Raw genomic sequence first — 14,550 nt, 5'->3', positions numbered from 1 at the left:
CGACAAGGAGCCGAGTGGCACGGAGGTGGCTCCCCATGCCGCCAGCTGAGTGGTACTGCCTTTGTGCAGGGCACAATCCCCGAATAAAACCATCTGGAGTGGGAAAGACCCCTGAGACTGATCCCGGTCAGCTCCTGACCTTCCTTCTCCCCTTAGTTTGGTGATTGAGGAGATGGCCTCCAGTTCCCTCAGGAGCAGCAGTCCCGGGGCCGTGCCCACCCCAAAGCAGCCGCAGCCCAGCTCTCCCCCCAGGCGCCTTCACCTGCCGGTGCTGCCCCGGGTGAGCTCGGGGCTGGCAGAGCTGTGCCAGCGGGGATGCAGCGGGCACGCAGCTGTGGGCACTGCTAACGCTGCCGCAGCCAGAGAGGCTCCGATGGCTGCTGCTCCCCTAAGCCCTCCAATGGTTATTCCTGGCCAAAAGACACGTTCGGGAAGCAAAGCAGATCACGGCAAGTTTCAGCCCAGAAACCAGAGGCTTTATGGAGAAGCCCAGGCACACTGGCCTTATCCTCGCTGTGCGCAGGCGACAGGAGGTGGACAGAGATGCTGTGCCACCCCCAGGACCTCTGGCCGCTCTCCAGATCCAACCACTCCTCCAGATATCCCAAAATGCTTCAGTATGTCCAACACGACGGTGTCAGGGAGCCCCTTTTATCACCAAACTCATTCTGGGATCTCAGTGCAATCAGACAAGACTTGGCACATGATGAGGGAAAACAGACATGCACTCTCTCATAAATGCATAAAGTTACTTTATTTTCAGTATACATTTATTTAATTTTGAAAAATATAAATGCTAAAATATCTCATCATCTTCATCTTTTGATTCCATAAAAGTCACAATAGAAAGCTTCATAAAACTGTAAAATACTATACTGTTATAAGGAATTTCATTTTTTATATTACTGGAAAAAAAAATCACTTTTAATACGTTTGAAATGTTTTCTGCTTTTTTCCTTTTAGTTCCACCATCCGATCCACTTCACTTCATCCTAAGTCCTTGCTCTCTCCTCCAAAGAAAACAGGGACTTAGGAGAATTCAAACCAAGCACAGAAGTATCTGAAAGTGCGACTGGATTGCGATGCAGCCAGGAAGGTGCAGCCGGGGCTGGCACAGAGCTGGCCATGCCCAGCGCGGGCTGGGACCTGGCATTCCCTGGGGATGTCCCGGCTGCTCCTTGCCTCGGAGGCCTTTGGGTCACTCTCCACACTCAGTCCCTGAAGTGCCCCCCAGGGTTTTCTGCCAAAACACCTCATTTGGATTGCAAGGACGTTCCAGTTATTCCCCAAGGCATGTGGCCCTGTGGCCCGCAGAGAGCCCTTCCCTGTCCCTGCAGCTCTTCCCTGCCGCCGGAGGCGCGTTTCTCACGCACAGCCAGCCCTTTGTCCCGTGGGCACACCACAAAAAGCACAACACAAGGAGAGAGAAAGATCTGGAACAGCAGTCAGGACACTTCAAGGATATTTAACACGGTTCAGAGGTGGAGACCTGATTTTTGGGGAGACAGGTCACCAGGCAGCAGCAGATGGAAGCTGTGCCCATGGAACCGACTGGGACAGCCCCTGATGGCAACTCTCCTCTGGGACTGCTGCACACCCACGGTCTGGGCAGGATGGGCAGCAATCCCACGGGCAGCTCCTGTGCACTGCAGCCTGTGTCCCCCCTGTGTGCCAGGACTGGTGTTCGCCGAGGGATGGAGAGCACTGGCCACAGCTGGCATGGCGCTTCCCAAGTTACCTGTGCTCCGGCAGCAGAAGGGATCCCGGAGCTGTTCCTCTCCAGGCCTTTCCCAAGTCTCCCCAGCATTTTCAGAGCAGGTTTCAGCTGCGCTCCTGGGATGCCCAACACGGATTCCATGGAAACGGAAGGGGAGACCCCTCGAGGGTGAGCAGGGCTGTATGGAGGCGGTGGCTCCTGTGTGGGAGCAGATGCTAAAATTTGGCATTTAAGGTCTCAGCACCATCAGAAAATCCTCTTGACTTCACCAACCCAGACTTTGGTTTCACAAGGACCAGGTGGCAGCATATGCCCATCCTCTGTGATGGGATTGTCTCCATCAGGGAATTCACCTCGAGAGCTGGGGTACTTTTACTTCTTCTTCTGTTTTTTATTTTTGGACGAAGCTTTTAGTGCATTCCCTGTGTCCTGGTGAAGCCCAAACGTGCCTGCAGATGCACATTCCAGCATGAACATGCTACAGAGAGAAAAACCTCTCTCCTGATGCGATGTTCACTCGCTTGGCTCCACCCCAAAATCCTGGGATGCCCGTGCCTGGCCTGCTTAGCCTTGCTGCACTGCCGGGTTTAGGGTGAGCTCTGTAGGTGGCACACAGGGGTGGGATGCAGGAGGAGGGGGATGTCTGTGAATCCGAGTGTCAGGATGGGCATCCCAGCAGGCCACCTTCATCTTCCTCCTCGTGCACTGTGCCTGAGGCACACCTGGGGTCTTCTCACTGCACACACCGGTGCTCCAAGAAAGTCACGGAGGGATCCCACGTCAGAAATCAACAACAAGGATATAACCAGCACCTGTCCATTTAGACTCTTCTAAGATCACAAGAGATTTAAGTCTCTTTCACAGCAGGGACTGCTCATGACAAAAACTCCAAAAACCAACTTAACCCTAAGAAAAACAGATGCTTCGGAGCAGGAGGTGCTAATTGAACTTATCCAGCCCTATGCCACGTCCTGGAGATGGTGGTGTGATGTCGTGGGTTTGTTTTTTGTAAAAATCACATTATATATGGTACAATACATTTTTTACAGAAAGCCTGGCATCTAGAAATAAGAGGTAGAACTACTCATAACTATATGTTTCCTGCTGCAGGAAAAAAATTCATTTTTTTTTACAGTAATTAAAAAAAGGTTAAAAAAATTGTCAAAAAAAAAAAAAGTCATAGGTTAGGCCCCCATAATTTAAACAAAATAATCTAGGAAAATAACACTCTTCCATGTACCTGAAGGATTAAGTCCATTAAAGTGTTTCTTTAAAAAAAATTGCATAGGAAAGGGACATTTCCAAACATGCTACAGCGATGGCAATGGTCTGTCTGTGCCGGGAGTGAAATACCTTCTCTTTTATCTACAGGTGAGAGCACGTGAGGATTAGCAGCACGTTCCAGCAGATATCGGGGAGCAGCCAAGAATCAGCCTGGAGGTCAGCTCTGTTCTGCCAGACAGCGGCTGACAGCAGCCAGTGCCTCTGGCGCTCCCGCGGGGACATCCCAGTCCCGGGCAGCCCGGCAGGGACATCCCAGTCCCGGGCAGCCCCGCAGGGAGGGGCAGCGGGGGCTCGGTTACCTTCGCTGGGGGGAGCAGGGAGCTTCTGAACATTTGGCTAGTAACAGAATGAATTTGTAAAAGATCAGACAGACAGACAAATTACAAAGTAGTTTCTGTTCCCTTGCTCCTCCAGAAATAACCATTGTCTTCAGGCTCAAGTTCTATTCTAATTTGAGGCACAACTTTTACTGGAGTTCGTGGAGGGCTGCAAAGAAGAAGACAGACGAGGTCAGAGCAGCACAAATGCTGGGCCTTGGGAATACAGCCAGGTTGAAGGTAAGGCCCCCACACAGATAATCTGAATGAGCTGGTCAGAACACTACTTGGACACTTCCAGGGTGGAGCATCCTGGTGCTGCACCCCAGGCTGTGCCAACATCCCTCGACTGCCATTGAAAAAATCCGGGCAAAGCTGCTGGGATGAATTTCAGTGCGTAACACCTGTAAGCACAGACACATCTCTGGCATTTCAGAGGAATAAACTTGCCTTGCTCCACATCACAGTCCTGGTGCTGGGAGGGCCAAGCTGGCCCCAAAGGACTGGACTCTGAGCAATTATTACTTGCTGCAGTTTAAGATTATTCTTTGCTGTATTTTCCACCACAGATATGGAAAAATGGATTATTTCCCCTTGGCAAGAACCCTCTGGGCTCCTCACAGTACCCCCACGTCTTTCTCCTGGTCTGATTCCCAAAGCAGCAGCCAGGAGGCCAGTGGAGCCTTCAGGTCTCACAGGTTCTCCACTCCCCATCCCAAGTGCTGCCAGGGGCTGGAGTAACTATGGAATCAACTTGTTCATGATGACCTTGGGAAGCAGCCACCCGGTGCAGGGAACTTTGCTGTGTTTTGAGGGGGAGCAGAGGTGCATTTGTGGGTGCTTACCTTGGCATGGCGTGTGATTGAAGGAAGGGAATTGTATCAGCACGATGTGTGGCGTTCAAGGAATGTTGGTGATTTTTCTCCTGGGGGAAGAAAGCCTCGGTGTCACTGCTGCCTCCAGCCCTGCCTCAGCTCCTCCAACCCACCCCCATGGGCCAAGCCCTTTTCCTGCCAGCTGCCAGACGGATTTACAGCTCCTTGAGGAAACACTCCATTCCCTGCTGTGCTCAAGGTAAAACCCCTGGGGTGCCAACACTTACCTGCCACCTGCCCCCGGTGACCCCACGCTCCCCTGGCACCCCCCAGCTCCTGTGGAGAACCTTCTCCCTCCTGGCCCTGGGGAGGCATGTCCTCTGGGAGTAACAGTTCCATCCCTGCTCTTGCTGCAGCAAAGCCAGGGGTGGTGGTACTGTCAGGAACGTGCTCTGGATCGCAGAGATACATTCAAGCACAATCCCACAGTGCTGCTGCATTCCAGGTTTGGTTTTTTTGTTATTCCAATGACCTGATATGATTTAATTTTTATTTTGCATTGGTTTTAATTAGAAACCAGCAAATAAAATACTGGATTATAAAAATGTATAAATAGACAAACCAACTACAGCTCAGCCCATGGCTGATTTTCTGTGTTCTATCTTCAAGGGCATCCCAAAAACCAGGCTGATGGCACAACTACCTTTCCCTTAACTATTTTAGCCCTTAGGATGTTGGAAAAAAGGCATCTGATCCTGAAATCCTGAGTAACAATATTTAGGATGCAGTTTGTTTTTAGTATCAGGACTGTACTAAAAACATGGAATGAGGAGGATATGAGGTTGCCTGTGGCTGATTTTGGATGACATGCTGACATCAGCAGAACACTGAGGATATCCAAATAGCCAAGACAACGCCTCCTTTCCAATGGTTTTATTTTATAATCCAAATCTCTGAGTGTTTCTGTATCTAAAAGCCTCAGGGTAAGGTTTGCCACTCCCTGAAAAGGAAAAGAACTTGGCTCCCAGCTCCTAAGACCGATGGATAATTTAAGGATCTCAAGATCTGGGGGTCTAGGTCCTGCTCCTAGGAAGCACTAGCCAGGCAGTGGCACTAATTTATTTGGTTTGTACTTCTCCCCTCCCACCTCAGCAGAAAAGGGCATATGACACCCTTAGTATGTTAAAAAGCCATCCCAAAGGCAAAACCACCAAGGTCAGCTGTGATTCCTCACTTAAAAGAGGAAAATGTAAAGTGGGAATGACTGAAAATAAAGATTAAATTCAACAATTACAGCTATTAACATCAGAAATGAAAACCTAAAAGAAGAGCACAACCACCGAAGAAGGGAAATATGTTAATGGCCAACTGATTTCTGCCTGTGCAGTTTAATGACACAAATAAATAATTACTCTGTTAAATGCTGATTTTTGCAACTGCTTGGCACCTAAGGGAACAAACAGTGACAGGACAGCGCTGCAAATCCAGAACACCAGGCTCAGTGGAAAAAAAAAATAAATCCCACTATCAGCAGGTTAACACCAAGGGGGAGAGGGAGAGGAGAGGAAGAGAGAGTGGGTGGCCAGGAGACCTGTCAGGAGCTGGAGAGAAGCACTTAAACTGGAGGCACCAGAAGGAGCAACACTGATTTTGTAACCAGCAAAGGGAAAAAAAAAAGCTCACAAAAGCAAAATCTGTCATAAAGCAGGGGCCTGGAAATTAAAAACGAGAGAGGAAAAAAAAAAGAACAAGAAAATACTTCTGAAGTAAAAGGAAAGATTAATTTTTAAAGAAATCACTCTAAATATACAGAGATATATTTTGGTAGTGCAAGTCAGAGTCAAGCAGGCATGCAAGAGCTTAGTTCTACTCACTGTCAGCAGGTTTGCTATCACTTAGGAAAGGTTCCTGCTCCATGATGTCCATTGGTATTTTAATACTTGGGACTTTTTCTGAGTAGGGGCAGTCAGACTGTGAAAGAAACGTGTAAAAGGTCTTAGAATATTCCCACTGCTCACTCTCTCATCATCTCCACACATTAAAATTATCCTTCACATAGTTCTGTAGGAACAGGTAAAAGAAAAGAAAAAAGCATCCTCCAGCTTAGCTGCCAGATGGATTCCACTTGTTCACCACTGCACCCCACTTCCCTTAATTACCCTCATACTCCAAAAATAAAACAGAAAAGAGTCATCTTGTGGGATTGTAAATTGCAATACATCTCCTCCTTTCCCACCCCATGGTCTTAAAAGACACCATCCCATTGTGCCTGCAGGAAACAGAGATGGAAAATGCATTTGTGGGCAGACACAGCAGGGCCCTAGCTGCTGGGAAAGCTCCTCCAAACCCTTCATCCTGCTGGGGTTCTTGTAAAAGCCCTTGCTTGTTCCCAATTGATCCACAAGGCCCAGATATGACATGGCAGAGGCTCCTTACATCAGGCTGGCTCAGCTCCCTCTTTAATGCAAGTGGAGTCAAACCCAGTCCCAGTTACACCTCTGCTTCATCAATTCCAGAGCCCTTGGAAGAATTCTGTAAGCCTGGCCCAGCCAGAGAAACAGCAGGCAGCTCAGGATGGGGTTCCCCAGAGCTGGGCACCCCACTGCCTTCCATCACCCACCTGCTCCTGCTTATTAGGAGGTGCTTGGAATTGTTTGGCTTTTTGAAAAATAAAGGGAACTCCTCATAGCTAAGGAAAGGCTGTTACTGCCTAACTTGGCAAAGGCAGGAAGGTGGGATTTGCCAGAAACGTTGGGACATCTTTGTTCCTGAAGAGAAGCAGAACCACAACACCAGGGTGGAGGGAGGAGACCTTCCAGTCAGGGCAGGAAAACACTAAGAGGCCAGAGACTGGCTCTCCCTAGATTGTTATTGTTATTTTTCATTTATTTTTTTAACATAACTGATATCCAGTGCCTTATTTCATACTCTAACATCAAGATGTTTCCTCGGGACTATTTTCATGAGGCCGAGGGACAAGCATAACTCAAATAAAGCACAAGCAACACCCAGCAATTCCCTTGGCTGAACTCGGATCCATGCATTGCCCCCCAGATCCCACAGGATTAGCTCTGGGGGTGGATGTTTATGGAAGGGAAAGTGTGAAAATAATCCAACCAGTAATGCCCAGTGCTGTATGTTCAGGAAGCTGGTAAAAACAAGTGCTGAAAAAAACCAGCAGGAGTTAAGAACCAGTATTTTGCATAAAATGTCTTACCCATTAGATTAATTACTGTACCTGGAATTCAGGAAAAGCTTGGGAAGAGAGGAAATATCTTAGAATATACAGGAGAGCGGGAAGCCATGGCTTGGGACACGCTGCTGGATTCACAGCAGCCAGGAGGAGGGGATGGAGTCCAACCTTTGCTGATTACTCAGCAGGGCCTCTTTTACTCTCATTTGGGTTTGCTCAAAGGTGGTAAAGAAAACCCTGGGAGCTGGAGCCATGATGGGACAGGGCAGCTTGCTGTCTGACCTAAAAGCCAATCCTCCCAGCTGCTTTTCCTGCTGTGCTTAAATGGGATTCTCTTCCAGCTTCAGGAGACCTTACCTCTCCCTATAGCCCAGGCAAGGCTCTTCTTTATGGATATGAGCAGAAGAAGTGACACCATGCTTAGAACTCACCACAGAGTGTATTTAGCACTTCAACATAAATTTTAAGGATTTGAGTTAGACCTGAGCAGGAGAACATTTAAAGGCACCAAGACTACATTTCTTCTTCTTATATATACAGCATGAAAGAGAACAGTCAAAGGCACATGAGTCTGGTCTAGCCAGGTCACTTTTCACTATTTAGGGCATGCTGTCACCTGAGGGAGGACCAGAGTGTACTGCAGAGGGCACGGATGGAAACATGTAGGTGGTGAGTTTTACCAACACCAAGCAGTTTTTCCTGCAATATCACAAATCACATCTATTTTGTGCTTTCCAAAAGAGTCATTACAAAAATATTTTAAAAAGACAACCAGTAGGACCGAGCTGCTGGTGAAAAGCATTCTCCTCCTAAAATGTAAGAGAGAACGAAGGGGAGAAAGGCGGAGGAGGGAAGCTGGAAGAGGCAGGGTGACAAGAGGCATTCTAGCAAGGGGCATGACATCTCAGCAGGTACCTGGTGCTCTTGGAAAGTATGACTTCATCCCTAGCAATGCACAAACCACCTACCACAGGCTGGAAAAGGGAAGGCAGTATAGAAATTAAGTTTCCTTTGGGACTCATTTGTTGCAGCAGAGGAAGACCGAGCTGTCAGCTCCACAAGTGGCTGGCAAACTTCCAGCCTCAGCACTGGGCAGGGCTGTGTGGGGAGTTAGCTACCTAGGAAGGAGCAAGGTGACAAGAGTAGGAAGCTCCTTACATCATCATTGTCACTGTCCATACTGCCCTTCTTCTTTTTCTTCTTCTTCTCATCCTCTTTCTTCTTCTTGTCCTTTTCTGGAATGACGTCGTCAAGAAAGCTTAAGTCATGCTGGGAAAAGAGGTAGTCCATGGCTTTTCTGACTGCCACCAGGGCCAAGATCTGCAAAGGCAGAGAGGGATTCCCAGTCACATTTTACCTTTCACTTGGCACACTGCATTCCTCTCAGTTCTGCTTCTAAGCCCACACTCTTGAATTCTGGCTGTAAATGAACATACAAAGAAGGTGGTGAACACCTGGGACATCTCTGTCAGCTTAAGAGGTTGTTGCTGTGACTGCCTCATGTCAGAAAAAATCAGAAGCAGTGGATACTCCTGTATATAATACTCCTGTATTAGGAAATAAATAGCAAAAAAGAATTAGCACTTTCATTTACTTTTGGAGGCAGGTTCACAGGACAGCCTGAGTAATAAAACCCTGACTTATTTCTCACCACTTGCCCAGCTGAACTCTTAAGAAATCAGACAAGTGCCAGTCCACGCCTCCAGAGTTTGCAAAATAAAGTTTACTGGGGTTGTGGCAGCAGGAAACTGGAGTAAAAGCTTATTCTGTGCAAGACTGCAATGAAAGCACTGGGAAAAAAGGAAGGGATGTGTCTGAAATGGGGCTTACACGGGCGCTGGGTCTGACAGCCCCAGCAGAAGCCACTGAGATCCCACACAGGCTTTGCCCATGGGTACAGCAACAGGCTGGAAGCTGTAACCTATTCCCAAGAGGCTGCCTTTAGGGACAGCTTTGTTCCAGGCAATCATGATCCACAGCACAAACAATTCCCAGGAAAAGGTCTCAAGCTCTGACTTGCGTAAGCTAAGACGCGATTACGGACGTGAGGAATTCCTCCGGGGAGGAGGGATGCCACGCAGACACCCGTGACATCCTGCTATGAATTACTGTGCTGAAAATGCCTTTCCTCCAAATAAATAGGGACTTGGCCCTGGCTGAATCCTCACAAACTGAAGTTTGAGTTTTGTGGTCATGAGTGCAGAAAATTGAGTTTTTGCCATCCTCAGGTTTCACTCAGATTCTAACAGGGACAAAGAGATTTTAGATTCAGCTTCCAGCATCAGTGCAACACAGCCATGGAGTTGATGGAATGCCACATCAGTGGGAATAACTGATTTTTAACATCTTTCACAGGAGCATGTGTCTCAGCAGGAGCGTTTGGAGGATTTTTTTAACAGGCATCATCGTTTCTCACTGCACCATCTTGTTCTTTACCTGGCTTCTGCCCTCCCTCCTCCTCTCCCTTAAAAAACCACTGCAGCTCCTACCTCCCCCTACAACTCAGATTTTACTTGTCCATAAACCTGAAATTAGGTGACCTGGGACCAAGATTTAGGAGTTCCATAAAGCTTTGCCTTTGCACAAGTCAGACCCATCTCCAAGCCAGAGTGCCTAGCTGTGTCTACAGATCTAGTAATAATATGAATAGTCACCCATAGATGGTAAGCAACATTAGTGTCTTTTCACTTGAGTCCAAGGAAAAGAGACATTCCCTTTCCCTCCTTTTGGCACCTCTCTTAGCACTAAGCCTCCTTCTTGGTTTTGTCAATCTGTGCTGTCTGAAAGCCAGGAAGACATTTTGCACCTGGACTAAACCAGAAAAACTCTGCCCCTCTCTTTGGTTCATGCAGTTCAAGGAGAAACCACAGCAAATCTAACCTTGGCAGCCAGGAATGGTCAACACTAACTACAACTTCCTGGGAAAAAATTAACTTTCCAGGCTCGTTTTCCTCCAGAGGATTTAAGGAAAGGCAGCCATGGCCACACTGAGCCCATGCAGTCCTACATGAGTGCCATGAGAGGAGCTGTGAGGCAGGGACTGGCCGGGGAGAGGCTGGATTTACACATTCACAGGAGTGTACAAGAGGGGAAGGAGCAGGCAGTGAAGGAGAGCATCACCTACCATGACAGGGAATATGATAGCAGCCACGGTGGATTTGAGGATCCAGAGGAGGGCCAGGCACACCACCTGCAGGAAGGTGAAGAGGTGGACCCTTCGCAGCGGGACGTGGCGCAGGTAGATGAAGTCAGGCTGGTGTTTCAGAGGCATCAAGAGCAGCTTCAGCCGATCCATGAACTGGGAATGAAAATAGAGAGATGTTGAAATGAAACCCGGGATGCACAAAAATGAGAGAAAACAAGATGAATGCCCAAACCAGGGTCAACACCACACTCTGGGGCATTTTTGCTGTCCTCCCCTTCCCTGCTCCTGCCAAGGAAAGACGTTCAGCCTTTAGGAACAATGCTTTTGTTTTCCCCAAATAATTCAGGAGCAGAGGTCAACAGAGGCGAGGGCAGACATTGCCTTGCCAAAAAACAGAACAGCACCTCACTGAAGAGCAAGGAAGACGGGCAGCTTTCCCAGAAGTGTCCCTCTGCCCTGTGCTGGACTGGATGGACTTGGAGTTAAACCTAAATGGGGATTTCTCATTGAGAAAAAAACACTGTTGATCCCAGTCCCACCACCACCTGGGAGCAGGGGAAATCCCCTCCAGGAGAGCTGACCCGGGCAGCAGAACAATCCCCTCACTGTCCCCTGCCCAAGCACAGACCAGACAGAACCTGCCCCAGAGAATGGAACTGGAGCTGATTTACAGAATGCCTGAGGGAATTCTGGGGCTCACAGAACAGGCTGTCCCTTCCCCTCAGGGCACAATCCAGAGAAAGGCCACAATTAACAGGGTGCCAGAAAGCAACAAAACCACTTCCAGCCTCCTTGGGCCAGCTACAGGCACTGGGCATGAGAATGGCTCCTTATGTAAGATTTCCTCAACGACAAAGAGAGAGGAGTGGCTTCCCCTCCCTGGAGAACAATGTCCCTGCTCCTTAGCATGGAGGAACAACCCCCTGCCATACATCATCCTCCTTCCCTGCCTTCAGTCTGCGGCACAGGACCCAAAATACCCTGGGAGTGAGCCTGAGCTGGGCAGAAGCCTGTAGAATCCTGGGATGGTTTGGGTTGGAAGGGATCCTAAGGGGATCCTATTGTTCCAGCCCCCTGCCATGGGGACCTTCCACCAGACCAGGCTGCTCCAAGCCCCATCCTGGTTGCCAGAGATGGACCCAGGTCCTCACAAAGCACCCCTGGCACTGCCAGTGCCCACCTGGCCACTGTCCCTTGGTCTGCCATCTCAGGACACCTGGGCTTGTGGCCAAGTTTGCCAACAACTGCCACCCTTCATGGGCTTCCTGGGAAGGAAGAGGAGGCAGCGAAGGAGAAGGGTGAAGCTGGAGGGCTGTGGAAGGAGCCCTGTGCTGGCTGAGGACTCACCTGCACGCCGTTGAGGGATGCCACTCCCATGTAGAGGAAGACACCATAGAGCACGGGCATGGGAATGAACTGTGGGACAAGAAGAGCAGGAGAGCCCAGGTGAGAACCTCCCCGGACGCCACGCACCGTTAACACACAGAGGGACAACATTCCCAGCCCAAACTGCACCCATGGGTGGATGACATGGAGGAACAAAGCCATGGAAGTAATAAAGCAAAATAAAGCTGAATAAACAATAAATCCTCCTGTTGTGTTCTGAGAGATGCAAGGACATTTGTGCAATCACACTCTGCCAGGACTTGGACATCTTGTAAAGAAGCAGAGGGAATGATGGCAGTCACTCAGCAAGTCAAGGAACAGGTGGGCAAACGTGTTCCAGTGAGCTTCAAACTGCCTTCCACCTCTCACTGGTGGTGTGACTGGAAGCAGAAGGCAGAGAAGAAGAAAAGACAGCACAATCCTGTAGTTTGTGGTACACCCTCTTTTCCCAGGTAACAGGCGACAGAACAAAAGGAAAATAACTCAAGTTGTGCCAGGGAAAGTTTAGGTAGGATATTAGAAAAACACATTTATAGAAAGGGTTGTCAAGCCCTGGCACAGGCTTTCCAGGGCAGTGCTGGAGTTGCCATCTCTGCAGGAATTTAAAAGCAGCACTTGGGGACATGGTTTAGCGGTGACTTTGGTAACGCTGATGGAACTGGGTGATCTTAGAGAGCTTTTCCAATTGAAACAATCCTGTGATTCCACGTCCAGTCCAGCTCAGTAAGCCTGCAAATCCATGCAGAAAGGATGTTCTCCTGAGTTCCACCTGAGCAACAAGAGTCGTGCCAAGCCAATCTCTGCCTGCTCCGTCTCTCGCACACATTAATCCAGAATTACTCCCAAATGCAGGACTGATTTCCCTTCTTTGTTACCAGGATGTGTCCCTCCAAGTGCTCCCTCCAAGTGCTGAGTGCTGCCCACACCTCCACATGGGGCACATCTCCCTTTGGGAGTGAGGAAGGTGCAGGGGAGCAGCAGACAAACTCCCTGGAATGAGTCTCTGGCCCTCACCAGAGAGGTGGGCAGCCAGCCTGGCAACAGGGATACTTGGGACAAACCATAGGCAGGGGCTGAATACCAGCCTCTGTGGGATTTACTGGTGCCCAGGGAGGATGGAATGAGCTCCAAAGGACAGTCCCTAGTGCAGTGCCAGGGGACTGCCACTGAATGGCAGCCACAGCCAGAGCACAGCACCCACTGGTCCCAGCACTCCTGCTGGGAACCCTCCCCTTCCAACCCCTGCCCTGAGCTCATCAGAGAGGCAAACAACACGGCAGCTTTCCAGGGTCTTAGCACATTCCCCATCACCTTGCTCAGCGCTTCCAGCAGGCATTTCCCTGGGGGCACATGAGCACCAAAGGCACCCAGCCATATGGGATCCAAAGCCTCCCAGCCTGCATTTCTCCTTCCTTCCTGAGTCTCACTGCCTGTCCCCTCTTTCGAGCTCCTTAACTCCTAACTCATCCTTCTCTTGGATTGATTTGCTCCCTCGAGTGAGCCACACTGCTATTTCCCATCTGAAGGTAAATGCTTTTTCTGCAGCGTGGGCTCTGCCAAAACCTCTGCTGTGACAGGGACGGGGACCTGGCGGGGGCTTCACAGAGCTGTGGGTGACCATGGGATTCAAAGCCCTCACTGGGCCTGAGGGATGACACATGACACAATGCAGTAAGCAAGAGTTGAGCTTGCCAGTTCATTTTCACTGCTCTCCTCTCCTGCCCTTCTGTTTATTTCCATGGGGTTTTTTAAAGTAAGAAAAATGTGTGAATATTATTTCAGCATTCCATGATGATGAATCTTGCAGATCATCCCGAGGTGAAACCTCAGTACCTTACTTAGCCTGCAGAGCAGCAAGCGGTGCTGTCCTTTTGGGAAGACTTTCTCTTGGCAGAGCATTCCCTAACGATGGGGGTGCTGGCTTTGGCGCTCCAAGCAAAGCTGCTGCAGGCCAACAGGACTGAAACTGTATTTATAGGAAAGTGCCTGTCACCCTCCTAGCAGGGCCAAGGATGGATCTGTGGAGATCTGCCTTGGCTGAGCAGAAACTACACCACCATCCAAAACCAGCACAGCCACCGCAAAGCCCTCAGCAAACAAAGCTGGGATTATTCCGTGGATTGCCTGGTTTATTAAATTCAGGATTGTCAGCGTTCAATTTGCCCCTGGCAGGGAAAGACTGAAATGTTCTGCAATGCATTTAACAGTGCAGCTCTCTCCAGCAGGACCCTGCCACTGGAATTTGCTAAAGGTCCTGAAATGCTGCCAGGTCCTTCCCGCTGGCACGTGGGCCAGCAGCATGCTGACTTATCCTCAGGCGTCCTCCAGCGAGGATCTTCCCCACACATTGTCTTAGGGGAAGCACTGACAAATAATTAATGGCTACAGCAATAACAGGGGAAGTAAAAGACCCCAGTGGAATAGAGGGAGAGGGATGTTGGAGGGAAAGGTCACATGAACTAAAAAACAGGATTATCACAATCAGGCATTAAATTAAAGGCACAGAAATGCCTGTTTGTGTGGAGGTGGAAACTGTTACCTGAGACACCAAAATTCGAGCCCGACCAACGGCCTTAGAAATGAAAGCCACTGTCTCCACTCCCTCCACGGGCAGAGTTGCTGCTCCCTGCCTGCCTCCTCCCCTCAGGCTCACACCACACTGTGCCTCACAGCCCCTGCAGTCTCCAGAAACT

The 14,550-nt window shown here is 49.4% G+C and overlaps 1 protein-coding gene across 9 annotated transcripts in view; it reads right to left on the bottom strand.

Annotated features, from left to right (window-relative positions):
- Positions 1-735: 735 nt before the first annotated feature.
- The window catches only part of SLC4A4 (solute carrier family 4 member 4), a 125,898-nt gene continuing 112,083 nt past the window's right edge, over positions 736-14,550 (bottom strand). For 8 of the 9 annotated variants that reach the window (XM_039701874.1, XM_039701869.1, XM_039701878.1 and 5 more), the window contains 6 exons: positions 11,819-11,887; positions 10,451-10,624; positions 8,485-8,646; positions 6,008-6,104; positions 4,164-4,243; positions 736-3,487 (listed from right to left, as the gene is read on the bottom strand). In XM_039701874.1, the coding sequence (XP_039557808.1) occupies positions 4,200-4,243; positions 6,008-6,104; positions 8,485-8,646; positions 10,451-10,624; positions 11,819-11,887 (546 nt within the window). In that variant the 3' untranslated portion in view covers positions 736-3,487; positions 4,164-4,199. Of the gene's footprint in view, positions 3,488-4,163; positions 4,244-6,007; positions 6,105-8,484; positions 8,747-10,450; positions 10,625-11,818; positions 11,888-14,550 lie in introns of those variants that run through there. The other variant, XM_039701876.1, reaches the window with a different exon arrangement.

Source organism: Passer montanus, unplaced genomic scaffold (genome assembly GCF_014805655.1).
Source record: "Passer montanus isolate IOZ18808 unplaced genomic scaffold, ASM1480565v1 scaffold150, whole genome shotgun sequence".
In the NCBI taxonomy this organism is placed as follows: domain Eukaryota; kingdom Metazoa; phylum Chordata; class Aves; order Passeriformes; family Passeridae; genus Passer; species Passer montanus.
Note: the sequence above shows the minus strand (reverse complement) of the source record. Positions and strands in the feature narration are given on the sequence as shown.